Source organism: Falco cherrug, chromosome 21 (assembly GCF_023634085.1).
Source record: "Falco cherrug isolate bFalChe1 chromosome 21, bFalChe1.pri, whole genome shotgun sequence".
NCBI lineage: Eukaryota > Metazoa > Chordata > Aves > Falconiformes > Falconidae > Falco > Falco cherrug.
Genome location: NC_073717.1, coordinates 316,088 through 337,508, shown reverse-complemented (window position 1 = coordinate 337,508; position 21,421 = coordinate 316,088). Strand labels below are relative to the sequence as shown.

General features: G+C 52.0%; 2 protein-coding genes and 2 long non-coding RNA genes across 14 annotated transcripts; 3 read left to right on the top strand and 1 right to left on the bottom strand.

Moving 5' to 3' along the window:
• Window positions 1–2: 2 nt before the first annotated feature.
• On the top strand, window positions 3–547 carry LOC106631267 (uncharacterized). Its single transcript, XR_008730049.1, has 2 exons — window positions 3–136; window positions 235–547. It is a non-coding gene; the product is annotated as an uncharacterized LOC106631267 (long non-coding RNA).
• A 2,685-nt stretch (window positions 548–3,232) lies between these two features.
• LOC114014767 (endoplasmic reticulum-Golgi intermediate compartment protein 3-like) lies at window positions 3,233–15,043 on the top strand. 10 transcript variants are annotated; one of them, XM_055697941.1, is made up of 6 exons: window positions 3,233–3,470; window positions 3,769–3,888; window positions 7,692–7,785; window positions 8,919–9,075; window positions 10,755–10,815; window positions 11,003–12,951. In XM_055697941.1, the coding sequence occupies exons 2-6, from the start codon at window positions 3,786–3,788 to the stop codon at window positions 11,176–11,178; spliced, it is 591 nt and encodes a 196-aa protein (XP_055553916.1). In that variant the 5' UTR covers window positions 3,233–3,470; window positions 3,769–3,785; the 3' UTR covers window positions 11,179–12,951. The 10 variants fall into 10 exon arrangements, 7 of the variants coding, with proteins under 7 accessions (XP_055553916.1, XP_055553917.1, XP_055553913.1 ...); XR_008730042.1 differs by lacking the exons at window positions 3,233–3,470; window positions 11,003–12,951 and adding an exon at window positions 14,446–15,043 and having other exon boundaries at window positions 3,612–3,888; window positions 8,919–9,214; XM_055697942.1 differs by lacking the exons at window positions 3,233–3,470; window positions 11,003–12,951 and adding an exon at window positions 14,446–15,043 and having other exon boundaries at window positions 3,615–3,888.
• Window positions 15,044–16,156: 1,113 nt separating this feature from the next.
• LSM2 (LSM2 homolog, U6 small nuclear RNA and mRNA degradation associated) lies at window positions 16,157–17,982 on the bottom strand. Of its 2 annotated transcripts, none has more exons than XM_055697962.1 (5): window positions 17,882–17,982; window positions 17,722–17,789; window positions 17,464–17,494; window positions 17,170–17,229; window positions 16,157–16,513 (listed from the first exon to the last, which is right to left on the bottom strand). In XM_055697962.1, exons 1-5 carry the CDS (start codon window positions 17,882–17,884, stop codon window positions 16,388–16,390), a joined length of 288 nt encoding a protein of 95 aa, XP_055553937.1. In that variant the 5' UTR covers window positions 17,885–17,982; the 3' UTR covers window positions 16,157–16,387. The 2 variants fall into 2 exon arrangements, with proteins under 2 accessions (XP_055553937.1, XP_055553938.1); XM_055697963.1 differs by having other exon boundaries at window positions 16,157–16,462.
• Window positions 17,983–18,041: 59 nt separating this feature from the next.
• On the top strand, window positions 18,042–20,189 carry LOC129734450 (uncharacterized). Its single transcript, XR_008730045.1, has 3 exons — window positions 18,042–18,939; window positions 19,450–19,536; window positions 20,032–20,189. It is a non-coding gene; the product is annotated as an uncharacterized LOC129734450 (long non-coding RNA).
• The last annotated feature ends 1,232 nt before the right edge of the window (window positions 20,190–21,421 follow it).

Below are 21,421 nucleotides of genomic sequence, written 5' to 3'. Positions count from 1 at the left end.
AACGAAGTGGTGTGGAGCCGAAGGGGACTGCGATTTAACGGTGATGGAGCCATTTGGACTGAGTCTTGAAGATCTCTTCGGTTTTTGTTCAAGGAAACTTAGTCTCGAGACAGTCCTATTGCTCGCTGGCAAAATGGTAGGAACCTGCTTTGTTGATGTTGACGACGCAGTATGTTGGAATATTAAGATTCCTTGAGAGATCAGAACCAAATAGGTTGTTTCTCTAATGTAAAGGTGAATAGGCCTGTATCATTAAAGGAAAGACTCAAAATGGGTTTTGTTTCTCTTAAGTACAAAGTGCCCCATCTAAAGTGATTACAAAGTCTTAAATGATTGTTAAAAAGCAGACTTGTGCTGTTTGCAAACCATCTGTTGCACTGCTCAAAGACAAAAGACGTTCACCAGAGAAAGTTTTTGGAAAGAAATGTCAAATAGGCATGGGGAAAGAGCTGGAGAGGTTTATGTATTGTCTATCGAATTATGTTCTCTTTCATGCCCTTACATTTTACAATAAAAAGTTTCATGACCTCTTTTCTCGTTAAGACAATGTTGCTAGTCTTTTTATAAGGAAAAAAAAGCGTCTGCCTAGTCTCTCGAGTGATTTTTTTTGTTTTTCTTTCTTTTTCTCTAGACTAGTTGAATCGAATATGTTCGCTCTAAGACCTTCATCCACCGAGATGTGAAGCCAGGCAACTTCCTAACGGGCCGTGGGCAGAGTTCCCTTATTGATTCCATTCCTATAATAAACTGTGCAGTCTGTTAGATAGACGGGCTGCAGTACCCAATTGTTTTCGCCAGGCGGCAGCACCGCCCCATGCGGAGTAAGGGCAGGGCATGCGCAGAAACGGCTTGACGCCAAAGGGGCGGGGCTTCCGGGCACGTCGTATGCATATGATGCAATCCCGCTTTGACGCATGCGCAGAAGGCTTCCTGGCAAACCAGGGGCAGCGCATGCGCAGAAACGGCTTGACCCCTAGGGGCGGGGCTTCCGGCCTCGTGCGTATGGGCTACGCATACGGCCCCGGAAGGTGGGTTCATTTCCGGCCCGCGAGGCGCGCGGCTCCTCCAAAAGAACCGGCTGCAGTACCCATTTAAATTTCGCTAGGTGGCAGCAGCGCTCCACCAACCGGGCGGCTGCAGTACCCTTTATATTTCGCTAGATGGCAGCAGCGCTCCACCAACAGGGCCGGCTGCAGTACCCAATTATATTTCGCTAGATGGCAGCAGCGCTCCACCAACAGGGCCGGCTGCAGTACCCAAATATATTTCGCTAGATGGCAGCAGCGCTCCACCAACAGGGCCGGCTGCAGTACCCAAAAATATTTCGCTAGATGGCAGCAGCGCTCCACCAACCGGGCCGGCTGCAGTACCCTTTATATTTCGCTAGATGGCAGCAGCGCTCCACCAACAGGGCCGGCTGCAGTACCCATTATATTTCGCTAGATGGCAGGAGCGCTCCACCAACAGGGCCGGCTGCAGTACCCAAATATATTTCGCTAGATGGCAGCAGCGCTCCACCAACAGGGCCGGCTGCAGTACCCAAATATATTTCGCTAGATGGCAGCAGCGCTCCATCAACAGGGCCGGCTGCAGTACCCAAAAATATTTCGCTAGATGGCAGCAGCGCTCCACCAAAAGGGCCGGCTGCAGTACCCAATTATATTTCGCTAGATGGCAGCAGCGCTCCACCAACAGGGCAGCGCATGCGCAGAAACGGCTTGACGCCAAAGGGGCGGGGCTTCCGGGCACGTCGCATGCATATGACGCACTCCCGCTTTGGCGCATGCGCAGAAGGCTTCCTGGCAAACCAAGGGCGGCGCATGCGCAGAAGCGGCTTTGACCCCTAGGGGCGGGGCTTCCGGCCTCGTGCGTAGGGGCATATGACGCATCCGGCCCGGGAAAGGAGGGTTCACTTCCGGCCCGCGCGGCGCGCGGCTCCTCCGAAAGGACCGGCTGCAGTACCCATTTAAATTTCGCTAGGTGGCAGTAGCGCTCCACCAACCGGGCGGCTGCAGTACCCTTTATATTTCGCTAGATGGCAGCAGCGCTCCACCAACAGGGCCGGCTGCAGTACCCAAATATATTTCGCTAGATGGCAGCAGCGCTCCACCAACAGGGCCGGCTGCAGTACCCAAATATATTTCGCTAGATGGCAGCAGCGCTCCACCAACCGGGCCGGCTGCAGTACCCAAATATATTTCGCTAGATGGCAGCAGCGCTCCACCAACCGGGCCGGCTGCAGTACCCAAATATATTTCGCTAGATGGCAGCAGCGCTCCATCAACAGGGCAGCGCATGCGCAGACGCGGCTTGACGCCGAAGGGGGCGGGGCTTCCGGCCGCGGGCGTACGGGCAGAGGACGCACTCCCGCTTTGGCGCATGCGCAGAAGCCTTTCTGGCCGACCGAGGGCGGCGCATGCGCAGAAGCGGCTTTGACCCCCCCCCCTAGGGGCGGGGCTTCCGGCCTCGTGCGTAGGGGCAGATGGCGCATCCGGCCCGGGAAAGGCGGGTTCACTCCCGGCCCGCGCGGCGCGCTGGAGCGGCCGTGGAGGTGCGGAGCCTTCGCCGGGAGCCCGGAAGACTTTCGGGCCGGGACGTGCGGCGGCGCGCTCGGGCTGAAGGGCGGCCGGGGGCCGGCGGGCAGCGGCCCGGTCGGGGGGGATGTGGCGGCCCGGCGCTCGGCCGCGGCAGGGAGCGCCTGGTGCCGGCGGCGGGCGGGCTGAGGCAGGCGGGCGGCCCGGCCCGGGACCGGCGGGGCTGCCGCCGGTTCTCGTCTCCCCGGCAGGGACGGTGGTCAGCGGGCTCCTCACGGGGCTGCCCTTTTCTGGGTGGGTGGTTTTTTGTTTGGGTTTTTTTTTGGTTTTTTTTTTTTTTTTCTCTCGGAGCCGCGCCGCTACCTCGGCGAGGAGCGGCGGCGGGGCGGCCCCGGTGCTCGCTCGTGGCGGCGGCGCCCGGGAGAGGGGTCGGCCCGCGCCGCCCCGCCGCCCACCCGCCGCCGCCTGCGGGCTGCCCGGGCAGCCGCCGCAGCCCTGCGCGGGGCTTTGTCTTTCCCCCAGCCGCTGGCCTGAGCCGTGGCAGCCGGCTGGGGCTGCCGGCCCCCGCGGGCCGCAGAGAGGCTGCCTCGGGGCCTGCGGTAACGCTGTCGCGGGGGGGGGTGGCTCAGGAGCCTCTTCCCGCCCCTGGGAGCGGGCAAAGGCAAGAAAAGAAAGCCGGTAGCAGAATCCCCAGCCGTCGCCCCCGACTGCTGCTTTCTCCGCAAGCCTTTTAACTGCCGGGGAGGGCTGGGAGGCAGCGGCAGCTCAGGGGTCTGGCTGATCTTGTGTCGTGACAGTCAGCTCCGGGGCCGGAGCAGCCGAGGGGAAGAGGCCTTTTGGTTTGCTTCCCCGCGAAACGGGGGTCTTTTGTTTTTCCTTTGTTCCTAGGTTCGTCCGGAATCGTACGTTGACAAGTCAAGGGGAGCTGAACTGAAGGTCAGTCGAGATGTTTTTGCCTTAAGCGTGTCTACCTTTCAGGGTAACGCTTTCTTGGAAGTTGGAAACTGTCCTTTTTTAACACCAAACCAAACCCCGTACCTGGGAGGGCCATTTAGGGTGCTGCACTGTGTGTTTTATTCCCTGTCGGTCACTTGACACTAGCTGTACGTGCTCTCCAGGTTTGGCATGTTCTTACCCTGCTGGCTGAAAGATTCTGTCTTTTCACTTCCTCAGTTTGCCACAGGCCATAACACTTGTGTGTTCATAGACCGCTTTCCTTGCTCGCTGCTTTCAGATTTGAGCGTCAGTGCCATGGAAGTAACAGGAGAGCAGCAGCAGGACGTAGAGCACAAGCCATTTAAACAACGCTTGGATAAAGCTGCCAGTCCTGTGACTCCAGAAGCCGCGACACACGGTAGGATGCTATTCTGGCCATTCTTGGATGGATGCTCTCATAGTCTTTCATCACGGTATGCCTGCTATGATATTCATGGGAACAAGGGACGGCTGAATTCACAGCGTTTTAAACACCACAAACTCTTGAAGAGTTTATAGGACACAAATCTATTACACTGGTAGATCAGACAAGCTCCTCTGTGTGTGTGTGTATATATATTACACTCAGAATTTTTGCGAGGCAAGTCTTTGCCTGGTCCCTCTGAAACTGGGACAAGGACTCATGGATGCATTTCAGGAGCAAAGCTGCTGAGTGAACAGGCTTTTTCTACTAGAAATCAAGCAGCTACTCTGGCAAAACTTGACTTTGGTTGCATCTTTAAATCCTAGGAGGCTGACAATGGGACGAGCTGGTTAGAGGAAAGAGCCTTTCCAGGGAAGGCTCCGCTGACTTGACCCTTAAGCCTAAACTTGTTTCTTCCTACATTTGCTTTGTGTGTGTTAATGCATACCCAATTAATAGATTTCAGTTGATTTATCAGTTACAAGTTGGAGTAAGTGGTCCTTGGCCACATAAACCTCTCCTCTGCCTTTTTTTACATGTTATGACTTACTGTTGTACTTAATACAAACTGGGAACGATTCTGGTAGTGTTGCAGTCAAACAGTAATGCTGTCCCGACTTTGTCTTTCTAACATGTGAGCTCCTTGTTATCTGTTCTGGGAGATAGTGTAGTTCTGTGTATTGGCATGAACAAATTTGCTGATTTGTTGTAACTCAGATTTAACTTTTCTCTTCTTAAAAGCTGAAAGACTAAGCTAAGCCAAGACCTTCTCCTGGTGTCACAGAAGTGAGGTGATAGCGTTCTTACTGTTGTGTCACTTAGCAGCCTTTCTGTATTCAGAGGCTGTGGCGTGACGAATGTAATGTCTGGGGTCAAACCCCGCTTTTCTGTATCTAATTCTCTGTTAACACCTGTAGGCCTCCTGCCTTACTTGTGTTGCCAGCCTCCACTGGGATTACTGGGTCTGAACCGGTTGCTCTCGCTCCTTATATTATCAAGGGAGAGGAAGAGAAACTTGCAGGGAGCAAACAGTCTCATCCAGGAGAGGCATTTTGAAAGCGATCAAATTGCATTGCATGCAACAAGCAATTTCTTCTGCTATCTGGAAAAAGCGTATGGCTAGTTTGATTTCCACCACACGTGTGGCAAGTTAGATTGGAAGTGTCCACCCACCTTTGTGAAACTATGATTATCAGTTTCTGTTAGTAGCACTTGATGTTCAGTCAGTTATTTAAATGGCAACTATAGCAGTGTTGTCTGGTAAAGGGAAAATCCACACAGACGTGGTTACCGCCGGGCTTGCTTTAGTCACGACTCAGAGCTGGGCCACCCCCCCAGTGGGTGACAGAGAACCAAGGCATACAGCGTAGGTTATATACACTTACCAGATCATTAGTCAATGTCTGAAGTTTTTAGGCGTTTCCTTTGGTCCTGTTGGTTCTGTGAATCCATCACCTGACTGTCCCAGTTGATTCACCTGCTCTGTTCCAGTCTGCCTCGGTTCCAAGCTCCTCCTTGGATCGTGATCTTCTTTCTGCCTGCTTTAACTCACATGCTCCTTCAAGCACGCTTAGTCTTTGAACAAGCAGTTCCTATTCGCATATACCAGTTTTTCTCGAAACACCTGTGTTTCTGAGACCACCTGTGTCCACAAATTGAACATCTGTTGCTTCTCTGTTCTCCCACCGATTAACTGGGCTGGGTTTTAAACCAGCCTTGTGTTAGGGCTATGCTAGGGACGGGGCCTGGTTCTGCCACTTAGCTGCTTCAGCACTTTAAATTTCTTATTTAAAAATACATTTTGTCTAACATTAACCTTAAATTTAGTAAAGCATACATAAATATTATGGAGTAGTATGTGGAGGCATTTCCTGATCATAGTTACATTAAAATAGTTAATAGCTTAATGATTTCTATGGTAGGTTGCATTCTGTGCTGGGATGTCATCTCATTAACTTCCATTGGATGGCGATAGAGGATTGAATTTTTTAAATTTTTAATTATTATTATTATTATTATTTACTGTTTCCTTCCTTTTTAACATGGGCCGAGTTTTCCAGCGTCATGTGTCATATCTGCATGCAAGTCGAGGACCATGTTAACAGCACGAAACTTTGCATGTGGGGTTTTATGTACTGCGGTTTCTTTATAGTATCCAAGCTGTGTGCAGTACCTCTGGGTGCTCTCTGAGATGACTCGACAGGCGGCTACCGATTACATTCAGAAAGCTGTTACTAGTTGCTGGATCTTGAAAGACTCCATGTGTTGTACAGGTGGTGTTCTTCAAATGGCAGGAACCATGGCTTTGACAAAGCGTAGGAATTATTAAGCTGCATTCTTCCTGACGCTATCTCTTAGTGTAATTACAGGATCAAAACCCATACTGGTTGAATTCTTAAGTGTACTTTCAACTTGTTTGAGTGTTGTAAGCTGTAGAAAGTCAGTCTCATACAGTGGTTTAAGAATGGGTATATTTTCCTGAAAGTTTTTATTTGCTTGATCATAACTACCATGAAGTATTTGATTAAAGAAGCAAGGTTAATGATTGATTTTCATGCATGTTTCAGTCTTTCTAATTAAAATCTCTTTCTTTTTTCTGTGGCTAATACAGATGTCTTTAATACTCATTTCTGTCCACCTGGTATACCTCCCAATCTCAGCAGAGAGGGTCCCGATAACATTTTGTCCCCTCAGCAGTGCCTGACTTATCACCTGCCCTGGCCTTAGTTATCCAAGAATCCACCTTTTCGAGGCTCGTAAGAGGGTAGTGCGGCAGTGCCTAGACAGTGAGCCTTAGAGGGCTTCTGTAACCCAGCAGACTTGGTCCTGTCCTTCAGGATTTGAGCGAAACAGCCTGTTTTTAAGGGGCCTCTTCTAATAAGAACCCATGTTTCTGAAAATTTTAGACATGCAGTTCCTTGGCTTGCTTATTCTGAACTCCAAAGTTTACAGACCTTTCATATTTGTTTTGGTTTTTGGGAAAACAAAGGTCCTGTTTGAGTTTTCTGGAGGCATGTCTTGCCCTTTGGCAGGTTTCAGGTGTCACCAGCTCTCATCTCCTCTGTTAAGAGTCCCTCTGCAGCCTTCTGCATTTAAGAACATAAAACTCCATGAGTTTGTGCCCCAGCTGTACTGCAGCTGTGCATTCAACACACAGGTGGCACAGACACTTGCAGAATTGTAAAATCGTGACAAAGATAGAAATTCCTTGGAGATTTCTAGTAAGCCAGTGGTTGATGTGTGTGCATTGTCAGCATCGTTGTACTGGAGAGCTGAGTGTCAGTTTTCCGCTTGGGAGATTCCCGCTGTGATCTAGTTTCACAGCAATGTATAACTGTGTTCCCTACATACCTTGGGACAGGATTATGTGCTATGCGCTGCTGTCTGCTATCTAAAACGTTGTTTGTCTAACAGGTCCTGTATCAGTAGCAGTTTGCTGTTTGGGTCTGCTTTAGACAAAGTTTTAACGAAGCCTTTGTGCAAGTAACATCTGATCGGCGCTCCGGCAAGGCTTACAGGTGGCTGGTTCTTTCTGTGGAGGGCGTTCTTCAGACGACAAATGCTACTCTGCTTCTTGATCTTACTTTGCAGCTCAACAGGCCCTGCGCATTCTTTCAGGTGAACTTCGGGTGCAGGATGCGCAGATTCTGACACAAAATCATTTTATTCATGTGTAGAACAGTTTCTGTGCGTAGAGCAGAAATACAAGATAGTGTTTCTGGATGTGCCTCGTCACTTTGAATCCTCTTTTGTCTTAGAACTGGGGAAAGAAGAAGAAAAGGTGTTCGATCCAAATGCTTTGGATGCCGATCGCTGTGAAAGCTGTTACGGGGCAGAGTCAGAGGACATTCGGTAACCTTTACATCTTCTTAGTGCTTGAATCGGTACAGTCAATGTGGCATATGGTTGGAGCTTTTATTCCAAAATGTCTGTGAAGGTCCGTACAGTGAAATCCTCCTGAGCACCTGTTCAGAGAATGGTGAGAGCTGTTGTGTTATCGTACGCCTGTGCTGCGCTCACGATTGTTAAAGAGCGTGCACAGTTAGGTTGTCTGTTTTGTCTGCGTGCCTGTTTAAGGGCAGTAGCACAAAGATTGTATCTTAGCAAACAGAACCTTTTCTGGGATTACTTGGTGTCCAGAGGGGAGCTGTGTAAATTATTTCACGGTTCTGTGAGCTGTCTCAGAATAAAACCCGGTTATGACTTTGCCTTCTCACTTCTGCTGCAGACTTTGCGTCCTTATGGGAGCAAAGACCAGACACCTATCACTCAGACAAATGACGGGTGTCATTCGGTGTTTCTCATTCCTTCTACCTGCAAATTTGTGTAAGAATGGATTCATGATAGTCCACAGGTTCTGGACTATCCTTTGCTATTATTGTCTCTGTAGTAACTTAGTTTGTCACATCTGTCAAGTTGCATCCTTCCCCAGAGATGTTTCCATCTTGAGGGATTCATGATGCGAACCTTCAACTTTTTGTTTTGTCCAGCACAACACGGAACAGAGATAGACAATTGTTTTTTCTGGTGACCGAGATGTTGGCCAGAAACAAAGAAAGTTTGCCGTTAACCCTGCCTCTGATGTTGGCAGTCTTGCCCCAAGAACAGAGGAAGGGAGGAATAGAAACAGGTAGATGCTTTGTTCACATGAGGAAGTTCCAAGCTGCTCAGAACTGTGGGACACTGATGTTGTTTCTGTAGCAAGTTTCTTTGCTGAGGATTGACTTGGCTGTCTGAATGGACAGCTAAAGCCCTCTTCAGATTTAAGGGCTGCATTAAAACAGCTTGTATCCTCGTGCCAAAATCTCAGCAAGTACTTCAGGAAGCTTAAGCTCCTTCAGGAGCATTAGACCACCTTTCATTGTCAGTCCCTTATGTTTGCTTCATTGATTTGTTAAAATAAGATCCACCAGGGATTCAAATCCTGAGCTGGAGTGTCTCTGTATCGCTGTAAAGATGATAAGGTGATGTTTGTGCTTTTGCAGGTGGTGTAATACTTGTGATGATGTCAGAGAAGCATACAGGCGACGAGGCTGGGCCTTTGAGAACCTGGATAGCGTAAAGCTGTGCAAGAGGGAGGGATTTAGCCAGAAAATGCAAGAGTGGAAGAACGAGGGCTGCCAAGTGTATGGTTCCCTAGAGGTCAACAAGGCGAGAGCTGGGTTTTACCAAGAGCCTGTTGCATGGTGGTGATGAGCATCAGAAGGCACAGTCGGGGCATTCCGCTCCTTCTCCAGCTTTAGGTGTTCACAGGACTGTAATAACCCCTGGGCTCAGCGAGGTACTTGTGCCTGTAGGGGGGTTCAGTAGGAGGGTCAGGAAAAGGGTGGGAAGGGGCTAATTCCCTGTTTCATGAGGTGGGCTGGCTGGAGAAGCTTAGCCTTTTCTACCATCTAGCTAGTGAGTCTTTTTACCGAGGTTTCTGGAAGAGGAGAGGCAGCTTCTTTGAGGTTAGGTCATCCCATCTGCCCGTCTAGTCTCAAAACAGAGACCACCTGTGGGTGCTGGAGATAACAGTAGCCAGCAACTTGTCAGCAGAGGTGCTGGAGGGAGTGAAATGTTCCCTTCTTTAGAAAACCAGTGGAAGCAAGACTTGGAGTTGATTTTCAAGGTTGAAGATGCTCAAAGCGGTAGGTTTTGCAACTGGTGCGTGAAAATGTAGTACAAGATACACCAGATGACTATGTAACTACCCTGTCATTTGGCAGGTTACCGAGCTCAAAACACTTGCATGTGCAGGTCACGTACCCAAGTACATTCTAGCACTCAGGCCCAGGCTAGTTTTTTTAATTTTATTTTTTTATTTCAAAATCTGAAGGTTTTTTTACATCTTTGTGTACTATTCCTGGAGGCAATATTCTTTATTTCTGGGAAGAAAAAACAAAACAAACAAAAAAAAAAATCAAACCAAAACACACCCCACCCTTTCACTCATGAAGCCAGACATTGTGCTTTGAGCACCATCATGGGTGCCGAACCATTACAGGACCCTTTGTCACAAAGCGTGATGAGCAGGAGAGATTCAAGGGGGAGTGCTGTGGGTAGCAAGGGTCCAAGGGTGGGTGGGCATCACTAGGGAAATTTCTGGGGGCCATTGTTAGGCACTTGCACTTTTGCACATCTCCATTCTCATCGGGTCCGCAGTTAACATACGCGATAGGTTTGCACGGACATTCAGAGGTGTAATGTAGCGTGTGAGCTTGATGCATTGAAATCTTCCAGGGGAGGGTGTGTATGATTGCTAGCAAGTGTCAGGGAGGACTGACATCTAATATCCATATCCTTTTCATATTCAAGGTTAAAATTTTAATAACCTTTGTCTTTGGGGGGTTTTGGGTGGTTTTTTGGGGTGTAGTAAGTTTAGTGCTTTATTTTTGAACGCAGCTTGTTTTCATGGATGCATACATAGGACCACTCTTGTTTATTGCATTAAGGGTTTTCTTACCCTGCCAGCTCACCCTCTCGGTTACTTTCTCCCCTCCTTTCCTGTGATACCTTTTTGTATTTCCTACAGCAGCAGTTAAGTTCCCTCCCAGTAGACTTAATTCCTCCTCCTTCCTATTTTTATGTCAACTAAAATACTCTGCATAGAACAGTTATTATCAACATCGGTATGTGATGGTGGCTTTCCACATGACTGCCTGTGAGGAAGAGGGGAAATTCATATCTCTTTTAGGACAGTGTTTGCTGGTATTGTCACCCATGACAATGAGTTGCTTATTGTCTATCTTATTTAAACTAAAATTTGAAAATCCAACCACCGGTATGACTGCTTTATTTATACAGATTCAGGCCTTTTAATGAAAGATTACTGTCTCCAGCAGGTAGCTGGAAATTTCCACTTTGCACTGGGAAAAAGTTTCCAACAGTCTCATGTACATGGTAAAGTATTTTCTTTTCCTGCTTATTGTGACCTTTAGATTCCAAGTGTTTGTGGCCATTTTCTTTGAATATCTTTGCATTGCTATCCGTGATAACAGCAGCACTGCTTCAGGGGGGAGGATGTTGGGGAAATTTTGTTAGAGAGGTTTAGAACCATCATGAACAAAGAGGAAAGTGTTTTCTGAAGGTGCTGCCACGTGGGTGTGGGAGAACATGGAGGAGAACGTGTCTGGGCAGTCTCTCGGCCTCACTTGTTCTACAAAACTTTGCTGCCCTGCTGTAAAACAACCTCAGGTACGGTGTTCGGTCCAGGACCTGAGTATCAGTATGTCTGGAAGGGATATCTTGGAGAAAACCTCGTGAGAATTTTAAAGCAATTCAGAACTTTCGTAGTAGAATTTCCATTGTGAAGGACTTCCTCAAGTATATATAAATAGACAGTGGCCAGAATAATAGTGGTATGGGAACATATTGGCGATTCACAAAAATTAACAAAAACATATTCCCCACATACATTTGATTGTGCACTGTGTTCAATCAGACTTTCCCGTGCAAGCTTTTTAAATAAGGTTTTACAGGATTCGTAACAGATGATTTTAAAATTCCAGGGCGATTGTGGGCTTGATGTGGGCCTGTCACCAACATCAGGAATAAATCCCTTAACTCCAGTCTAGTATTCAGAAACAGACATCCTCTTTATTGCAGTGCTGGATGCACAGGGGTTCACTTTACCCAATGTGCACACCAAGTTACTTGAGGGTTTACCTTATATGCAGTAGAGTACTTGCATATTCATAGTGCATTACACACATTTTCATTCAGACACAGGATTGGTTACAAGTTTCTTGCTTCTAATGCAAACTAGCATGCATCCTTAGACAGCACTGGTGAAGTATTTGCTAACTCCACATGCTCCCCAAGCAGGGGCTTGCCCTTTCTTGGAGGGGCTGTTTTGAATTGCGGGTTCTCCCACACCCATGTGGCAGCACCTTCAGAAAACACTCTCCTCTTTGTTCATGATGGTTCTAAACCTCTCTAACAAAATCTCCCACTACCACAGTTAACCTTTGTCCTACTCTCAACTAACTTGCTGTGGACTACGACACCTTATCAGCTCGTCTCCTCTTGTGGCCAGAACTTCCTTGCTTGAATGTTTTCCAACCACATTGTCTGGCCAAATGTTCATCCGTATCTTCCTTGTTAACATACCAGGCCCTCCTTCTCAAGGTTAGTATAGCTAGCATATCCCTTAAGCATTGCTAAATGGTCAGAGTTTTGACCACATATTTACATATGGGTGACTTTGACTTGTAACAGTTCCCCTCTTTGAGACTTCCAAAGTAAGATTTCTTTGGGAGCCTCACCTAAATTGCCTAATTCTGATAGTATCTTCAGCTTGCAGTATGTGCAGTTGGGTACAACCTGACACAATTAAAGGTAGACTATTTGGTTTTCCATATGGTACCTCGTAAGGGCTAATTATACTCCTCGACCTTGGTTGTATTCTGATTCTCAAAAGGGCTAGTGGGAGGGCCCGTGGCCACTTTAAAGAAGTTTCTTGGCATGTTTTAATAATCTGCTGCTCAGGGTTTGGTTCATTTTTTTTCTACCTTCCTACTCAACTGAGGCCTCTAGGGAATATGTAAATTCCACTTCATGCCAAGGATTTTACTTAACTGTTGGACTAAATCTGCCACAATATGCAGGCCCGTATCAGGACATTCCTATGGGTACCCCAGACCCTGGTATTACTTCTTTGAGTAGTAGCTTAGTTACTTCCCTGGCTTTGTTGGTACGACAGAGGAGAGCTTGTGGCCATCCAGAGAAGGTGTCAACCAATACCAGGAGATACCTATAACCATTTTGTGTTGGCAATTCAGAAAAATTAATTTCTCTGTAATCTCTGGGGGAATTTCTTTGCCTAGCGGCCCCTGGGGACAATCTTTCCATGTTCATGGGATTATTTTTTAAACAAATGGGGCATTTTGTTATTACAGACCTTACTACTCCAGTCATCCCTACACATATAATCAAATTCTGAAGACTAGAAATCATAGCCTCACTACTGCAGTGTTTCCTCATGCCTCTTTTCTACAATCTCAGGCATTATCTGTGGTGGAACAATGACTCGTTCCGTGGGAGTTACTAACCAGCCCTCTCTGTGGTTGCTTTAACAGTGATGCCAAATGTTGATCTGCCTCACTATAATTAGGTTTCAGAATGGGGAGCTTCACCTGGTTTAGTGGTACCAATGCAAGGATGCTTTGTTCAGCCACCTCTTTAGCAGTTTTGTAAGCCGATCGATTACCCACGTTTACTGTGGTTTGCCCGAACTGATGTGTTTTGCAATGCATTACTGCCACCTCCTTAAGTTTTTTAATATGCTGTAGAAGTTGGAGAATTTCTTCCTTGTATTTAATAGCTGAACCCTGAGCCGACGACAATCCTCTCTTCTTTCAGATAGCCCCATGTGCATGGACTATTCCAAATGTATACTTTGAATTGGTCCATATATTTACTTTTTTCCCTTCAGCTAACTTCAGGGCTTGTCTCGGTGCTACCAGTTCCAGCTTCTGGGCTGATGTGTCAATGGATAGGGCTCCAGCCTCTATTATCTGTGTAGCTGTGACTGCTGCATACACAGCCATCTCTTTCCCATCTTGAAGAAAGCTGCTACCATCTGTAAATAGCTCCAAATCAGGATTAGTTAATGTTTCACCTCTTAGATCCTGTCTGCTCAAATATAAGTCTTTGATAGTTTGCAGACAGTCACAGTACAAGGGTTCGGAGTCCCTCACTTCTGAATTCAAAAACATCACTGGGTTGATGGCTGTGCTGGTTTTAAGTTCCACATCTTCCTGTTCCAACAAGATAACTTGATATTTAAGCATGTGACTTGGAGACAGCTAATGCCCTCCCTTTTGCTCTAAAGACAGAAATCCCCATATGCAGAACACGCGCCATGATTCTCTGTCCTATTTTTAATTTTCAGGCTTCTTGGATTAAAAGAACAGTTGTGCTTACAGCCTGCAAACATCCTGGCCATCCTTTTTTCACATTGCCCAGTTGTTTGGAGAAAGACCCCACAGCTGTTCTCTATGTTCCCAGTCTTTGAGTGTTCAAACCCAGGGCAAGGTGTTGTCATTCAGGTACAAACAGCTCAGAGGGCTTAGACAAACTGAGCGGTCCCAATGCAGATGCAGGCATCGGAGCCTTTTTTTAAGTCCTTAAAGGCTACTTGGCATTTAGGGTTCTCTTTTGACCCCTTTGAGGTTTCACAAAGGGGTTTTACCAATAATCCATAGTTAAGAATTCAGTCTGCACCACCCGACCACACCCCAAAATGCCCTCTGCTCTTGTTCAGTTCTTGCTTCTGGAGTTTGGCAGATCACGTATTTTCTGTCAGCTCACTGTCTCTGTTGTCCACGTGAAATCTCAAAATCTAAATAAATCAGTATTTTTACCACCTGAGCTTTGCTTTTTAATACACAAGATCCTTCTTGTCCTAAGAAATTTTAACAGCCTTATAGTCATCTGCAGACGCTCTCCCAGAGTCTCTGCAGCCAACTAAATGTCATCTACTTATTGCTGTATTGTTCCTTGTGGGTTTTCCTTTTTCCACAATTCCAGCTCTTCTGCCAACTGGTTGCCAAATATTGATGGACTATTTTTGAACCCTAGAGGTAGCACCATCCAGGTAAGTTGTATTTTGCGTCCAGTGGTGGGGCTTTCTCATTCAAAGTTGGCTACTGCCTGCCTTTGTCTACAGGTATGCAGAAAAAAAGCATCCTTTAGATCAAGTACAATAAACCATTTATGCTTTTCCTTCAAGAATGTCAGCAATATATATGGGTTAGCCTCTGTTGGGTTGGTATCTTGAACAATCTGACCCATGGCTCTTAAATCCTGAACTAATCTATATTCCTTGCCATGTTGCTTTTTCACTGCTACTATCAGGGTGTTCATATTCTGATTCGCACTCTACAACCCATAATTCAAAAATGTTTGTTATTAATTCTTGCAATCCCTTTCAAGCCTCCCACTTTTAATAGGCTACTGGTTTTGTCCTAACAGTTTAGTTCCAGATTTTGGAACAGCTTTGCTGGTTTCACCAATTTAAACCAAGCTGGGATTCCACTAGCCTGTACCAAGGGTGTTACTGCATCCTCTGCATCTGCAGAAATCTGGTTTTTGTGTGTTCTGTAACATAAAAATTCTCGCTTCCACAGCTTTTGGTTCAGGTATTAGTGGTTGCACCTCTCTATTATAAGTTATCTGCACGTCTAATTTACACAATAAATCCCTTCCCATCAAGGGTATCAGACATGCAGGCATATATAAAAATTGGTAAAGTTGCCCATTGTTTCCATAGCTTAAAATTTAACGGCTGTAAAAAGGGCTGATTTTCTCACTTCCCTTAGTTTCATGGCTGAGGTTTTCTCTACAAGCATTAAGTACAGAGTAAGTGACTCCTCTATCAACTAGAAATTCTACCTCCTTGTTTCCCAGCCTTTGTGTAACCAGGGGTTCTACCAGGGTAGATTTCCCCAATCCCTTCCAGGTTTCATTGTCCTGTGTTCATCAGCTTGATGGCTGCAGGGCCAGTTCCAAGGTTCCAGCCTGAGTACATTCCCTTTTCCAGTGCCCCCTCTCTGCAGGTAAGACAGGGCTGCACAGAAGTGGGTCATTTTCCCCTGCCCCCGCTTTTTTCCCACTCCTCAGTACCCCCATCCTGTGCCACCGTAGGTTCCCCCAGGAGCCCTTGTGGAAGCAGTGATCCATCTCCCCTCTTAGGTTTTCCCTTCAGAGGCGTCATGTCTCCTTTTCCTTTTCCCTGGCATTAAAAACAGTCCACGCTACCTCTAATGTCTTTCCCAAATCCCTTGAGTCCACCCCTTTTAACTTTTGAAGTTTCTTCTGTCTGGGACTGAGTCCCATAAAGATGGGAGCTAACTGAACAGACGCTTCTGGCTTTCCAGGGTCCAGATTACCCTGTTTCCTGGCAGTGACTTTTAAATGCTGCATGCAGGCAGATGGGGATTCATTGGTTCTTGTTCAGCCTCACAGAATGCAGACGGTTCACTTCCGGGACAGACCCAGAGCAAGGGCAAGGACTCTAGGGATGAACCTGGCACATCAAGGCTTGGGCTGCCTGGCTCCTGAGCTGAGGGAGCGGCCGCAGTGTGTTCTTGGCTCTACCAGAGACCCTCAGCCACAAATGCAAACACCTCAGCTCCCACAGGCAAGGCGCCAGGCGTTTGGGCCCCTCAACCCCTCCCAGCCCCCCCAAGTCCCGTCCGCCACCCCACCCCCCTTCCCCCATTGAAAGGGAACTCAAGCATCTGGCGCAGCACAGGGGCCATTGGGTTTATTGAGTCCCCTAGACATGGATATCGGGGGCCAGGGGGATCCCGTGGGTCACTGCAGGTCCCATGTGGGTCCTGGGGGGTAGCATGGGTCCCTGTTGGGGTCCCTGTGGGTCACTAGGTGTCCTGTTGGGGTCCCTGGTGGGTACTGGGGGGGTCCCATGGGTCCCCATATGTGCTGTGGGTGACTGCAGGGGTTCCATTGGTCACTGCTTCTGCTGCAGGGCCTCCTTGCGTGCTGCATCCTGTAGCAGCTGCGTGTCCACCTCGTCAGCTGGCAGCTGGACGTAGCGCACCACCGAACCCCGGATGAAGCAGTTCTTCACCGACAGCTGTGCCCCGCGTCAGCATGCCCCATGGGGGGCCTGGACCCACATCTGACACACTTCCCCCACCCCGACTCCAAGGGACTGCCCCAGACCCACATCCAACCCTCCCAGAGCCCCAGGGACCCTCCAGGACCCGTGTCAGACCCCGCAAGAACCCCCCAGACCTGTATCCAACCCCCAGGGACCCTCCAGAACCCACATCACACCCCGCAAGAACCCCCCAGACCTGTATCCAACCCCCAGGGACCCTCCAGAACCCACATCACACCCCGCAAGAACCCCCCAGACCTGTATCCAACCCCCAGGGACCCTCCAGAACCCACATCACACCCCGCAAGAACCCCCCAGACCTGTATCCAACCCCCAGGGACCCTCCAGAACCCACATCACACCCCCAAGAACCCCTGACCTGTATCCAACCCCCAGGGACCCTCCAGAACCCACATCACACCCCCCAAGAACACCACCACCTCCAGACCCACATGGGACCCTCCCAGAATGCCCCAGACCCCCATATCCAAACCTCCAGGACCCTCAAGTCCAGGTAAGCCACCCCCAAGACCCACATCAGACCCACATCCGTGTCCAGGTGGGACCCCTGACCCCCCCCCCCCCCCCCCCCAAGTCTGCCCTCCACATGTGCGTTGGGGGGGCCATACCATGTGGGGGTACTTCTCAGGGTCAGTGACGCTGATGTCTGTCAGTTTGATATTCAGGTACTGGGAGGGCACAGGGAAGGGGGGGGCCGTCAGAGCCCCCACAGAACCCCTGACCCCATAGATATCCCACAGAGCCCCCCTCCCCCCAGTCGTCCCCCCCGGCCCCATAGGTGCCACACAAAGCCCCATGCCCAACAGATCCAAAAGCCCCCCGGACGCCCCCCAGCCCCCTCTCCCTACCCCACGGAGCCCACTCAGCCCCACAGATGCCCCACAGCCCCCTGCCCCCCTCACCTGATCCACCGAGTGCAGAGTCCCGCAGATGCTGGAGAGAGAAATGGGGCTCATGGGGGGGGGGCTGGGGGGGTCCCGGGGGGGTTCATGGCGGGGAGTGGGTGGGAGGGGAGTCTAAAGGGGGGATCCATAGGGGGTCCATGGAGTGAATCCCTGGCGGGTCCGTGAGCCCCAGGGGGGATCCTGGGGGGGGGGGGGTCTTTGGAGGAGCCCCTGGGGGCGACCCACGGGGTGAGGGGGTTCCGGGGGGGCCCTCACCTGAGGTCGTTCTTCAGCTCCACCACCACGTCCTTCCCCACCAGGGATTTAAAGAAGGAGTAGAACAGCTGGGGGGCAGACAGGGGGGTCAGAGGCCACGGGGGGGGTCGGGGCGGTCAGGGGACCCCGTATCACCCCCACCCCCCCCTCCCGCTCTCACCATTGCGGCCGCCCGGAGCGCGCGCGCTGGACGCCTCGCCCCTTCCGCCGCGTGACCTCAATCCCGCCTACCCCGCCCGGAGACACCGCCGAGGCCCCGCCCACCCCGCGGGGGCAGCGGGACGGAAGTGACTCACCCGCCCTCGCGCTGGGCCAAAGGTCAAGGGGCGGGGCCAGGGGCAGCACTGTGCTGCGTGCCCCGTGTGCCCCCCCCGGCCGTCACATGGCCATCCATGTCCTCTCGTCGCCTTGTCCCCACATCCCCCTGTCTCTGGGCTCCCTGTTCCCACCTCCCACTGTCCCCACATTCCCATTTCATGTGCTCGTGTCCCACTAGCCCCACACCCCTGTGTCCGCGCATTGCCCTAGCCCCGCTGTCCCCATGTCCCCTCATCTCCTGTCCCATTCCTTCTAGCCCCACGTCCACGTGTCCCCTCGTTTCGCTGTCCCCATATCCCTATCCCATGTGCTCTGTGTCCCCGTCCCCACATCCCCGTCTCCACATCCACATGTCCCCCGCATCCACATCCCACTGTCCTCGTGCCCCCACATCACCCTGTCCCCACATCCGCACATCCCCACTGTCCCCATGTCCCCCTAGTCCCACATCCCCCTGTCCCATGTCCTCCATGTCCCCTCGTCCCCCTGTCCCCACATCCCCATCCCGTATGCTCCGTGTCCCCCTAGCCCCACATCCGCATGTCCTCACATCCCCATGTCCCCACATCCACATCCCCCTGTCCTCACATCTCCATGTCCCCCATCCCCAGATCCCCCTGTACCCTTATCGCTGTGTCCCCACAACCCCCTGTCCCCATGCCCCACAGGCACCCATGTCCCTACAGCCCATGTGTCCCCCGTGTCCCGTGTCCCCCATCCCTGTGTCGCCTCCCAGGCCACCACCACCCACGCTGGGCTGGGGCCGGGTGGGGACCGGGCAGACCGGCCGTGCAGCCCCATGACGACATTGTCACCTGTCACTGTCCCTGTCACCGTCCCCCCCATCCCTGGGGATTTAAGGGCAGTTCCGCAGCCCCACAGCACTGACAGGAGCGTGTGGTGAGTGGGGACATGGGGACGGGGATGGGGACATGGGGATGGGGACAGGGATGAGGGGACAGGAGGGGGACATGGGTACAAGGATGGGGATGTGGGGACACGGGGACAGGGATGGGGACACAGGGACAGGGATGCAGGGATGGGGGGCACAGGGACAGGGATGGGGGCTCAGGGACAGAAGAGGACATGGGGGGACAGGGACATGGAGGGGGACAGGGATGTGGGAAGAGGACAAGGATGAGTATGCAGGGACAGAGGTATTGGGATGCGAGTCGGGGGGGGACATGGGGGGAACAGGGATCTGGAGACAGGAGGAGGGAGGCACAGGGACAGGGATGGGGACGCCGGGACAGAAGAGACCATGGGGGGGACAGACACAGGGACAGGGATGTGGGGATAGGGACATGCTGGGGGGACATGTGGACACCGGGGTATGGAGAAGGGACGAGGGGGCTGGGGCCTGTTGGCCCACCCCGTGTGTCCCACCCTGACCCTGACCCCTGGCTCCAGGCAGGATGTGTGCGGGTGCCCAGTGTCTGCTGAACCTGCTGCGCTGGGCCTGGGGGGTCCTGCGGGGCCTCTTTGGGGGGCACAGCGGTAAGGAGCACCCCAGGGGCGTGGGGGGGGCACGGAACCCATGGGGAGTATGGGGACATGGGGTGGTATGGCACCCATGGAGGGGGGTATGGGTCCCATGGGGGGGGGGCACCTGGGACCCACGCAGGGGGCACGGCACCCATGGGGGGGGCACAGGGACACGGGGGGATCGCAACACCCACCAGGGCCACCTGGGTCTGATGGCGGGGCACATGGAGGGTGCGCAGGACCCACAGGTGGGGGGTGGGGGGGCTGCAGGGAAGCTGGTTGTGGCGAGGAGGGGGTGACACCCATGTCCCCAGGGGGACAATGGGGGTGTGGGCAGGGCCAGGACACCTGGGTCCCCGCTTCCTGCCCACACCAGCTGCCCGACCCGCCCAGCTGGGGGGGGGGTCAAAGGTCACCAATGATACACACCTCGCTGGGGGGCAGGGGTCAAAGGTCACCAATGGTACACACCTCCCTTCCCCCTCCCCCCCCCCCCCCCCCCCGCAGTGAGCCCCCCGCACCCACCAGCTGAGAGGACAACACTGGTTCCTGGCAAAGAGGACTGAGACCCCCAAACATCCTCCTGGACACCCCGAGGACCCTCAATACCGGCTCCCCAGACCCCCACCCCACTCCCCAGCTGAATAAATGACCTTGACACCGTGGCCATGTCTGTCTTTGGGGAGGGTCGATCTGTCTTTTTTTGGGAGGGGGTGTGTGTCTGTCTTTGCGGGGGGTTGAGACTCCACTCCGGGGATCCAGGCGTCTGCCCCCACCTCCCTTTTCACCCCCCTTCCCCCCTCCGCCCCCCCACGGGGGTGGCCAGTAGGGGTGGGCACGCCCCACACCCCCACACGCTGTTCCCCTGAGCTAAGCGGTGCCCGCTGAGGATCCCCCCCACCACCACCCTCCCGTGCCTCGGTTTCCCCACAGTTTCGGTGGTAGTTGAGGGGACAGGGCAGGCAGGCAAGGGGTTACAGCCCCCCCGCGGGGGTCACCTCCCCAGACCTTATTTATGCGCCATTCGGGCACTGGCACTGCCCCCTCAGCCTGACAACAACGAGGAGCCTACGGACACAAGGGGTCCCCCCCACTACCCCCTCATCGGACACAGGGACCCCCTATGGACGCCTGGAGCCCCCCGCACCCCACCTTGGACACTCAGACAAAGGGAAACCCACCAGGCCTCGACCCCCTCCCACGACACCCTACTTTGAACACAGGGACCCCCATGCAACACCCCCAGACTCTCCCCACTGCCTGGAGCGCAAAGACCCACTCACACGCCTCTCCCCTCACGGGACACAGGGACACCCCAAGCCCCTCTCACCAACCCCTTCGTGCCCCGTCACTGGGGTCCCGCCCAGAGACCCCTGGGCCCGGCAGCACCCGCAGCCCCATGGCGATTGGCGATGGAGAGGTACAGAGGGTCCCAGCAAGTGAGGGGTCCTTAGATGGAGGCAGGGGGTCTCGGACACCGGGGGGTCTTGGACATGGGCAAATCCCAGTAACACGGGGGTCCTGCTGGGGGTCCCCAACACGGAGGGGTACTGGCGGGAGGGGTGTGTGTGTGGCAGGGCTCCTGGAAAAAGGGGGTCCCGGGGGTGGGTGGGTCTCAGGTGGGGAGTGGGTGTCCGGACACAAGAGTGGTCTCAGACACAGGGAAGTGCCAGGGAGGGATCCCCAGGGCCAGACCACCCTGACCATGGCCCCTGAGCTCAGGACAGACATTCAGCCAGACCCCCCTGACTGTGACCCCTGACCCCAGGACAGAAGTTCAGCCAGAACTGGGTGGTTGAGGGGGGGGGCACCCCAAGGTCACCTGCGTTGCTGCCAAGACTGGTGCTGGACAAGGGTAAGGGGGGGCACAGGTGGGGCTGGAAGGGGCATGGGAGGA

Bases quoted from the DNA above. Each gene is read 5' to 3' on its own strand.
- LOC114014767 (XM_055697937.1), top strand. From the start codon at position 3,660: ATGTTCTTACCCTGCTGGCTGAAAGATTCTGTCTTTTCACTTCCTCAG. The intron at 7,786-8,918 runs GTAACCTTTACA...GTGCTTTTGCAG, and splicing joins GCAGAGTCAGAGGACATTCG to GTGGTGTAATACTTGTGATG. The intron at 9,076-10,754 runs GTCAACAAGGCG...TACTGTCTCCAG, and splicing joins AAGTGTATGGTTCCCTAGAG to CAGGTAGCTGGAAATTTCCA.
- LSM2 (XM_055697962.1), bottom strand. The intron at 17,495-17,721 runs GTGAGGGCCCCC...TTCTCTCTCCAG, and splicing joins GAGCTGAAGAACGACCTCAG to CATCTGCGGGACTCTGCACT. The intron at 17,230-17,463 runs GTGAGGGGGGCA...GTGCCCTCCCAG, and splicing joins CTCTGCACTCGGTGGATCAG to TACCTGAATATCAAACTGAC.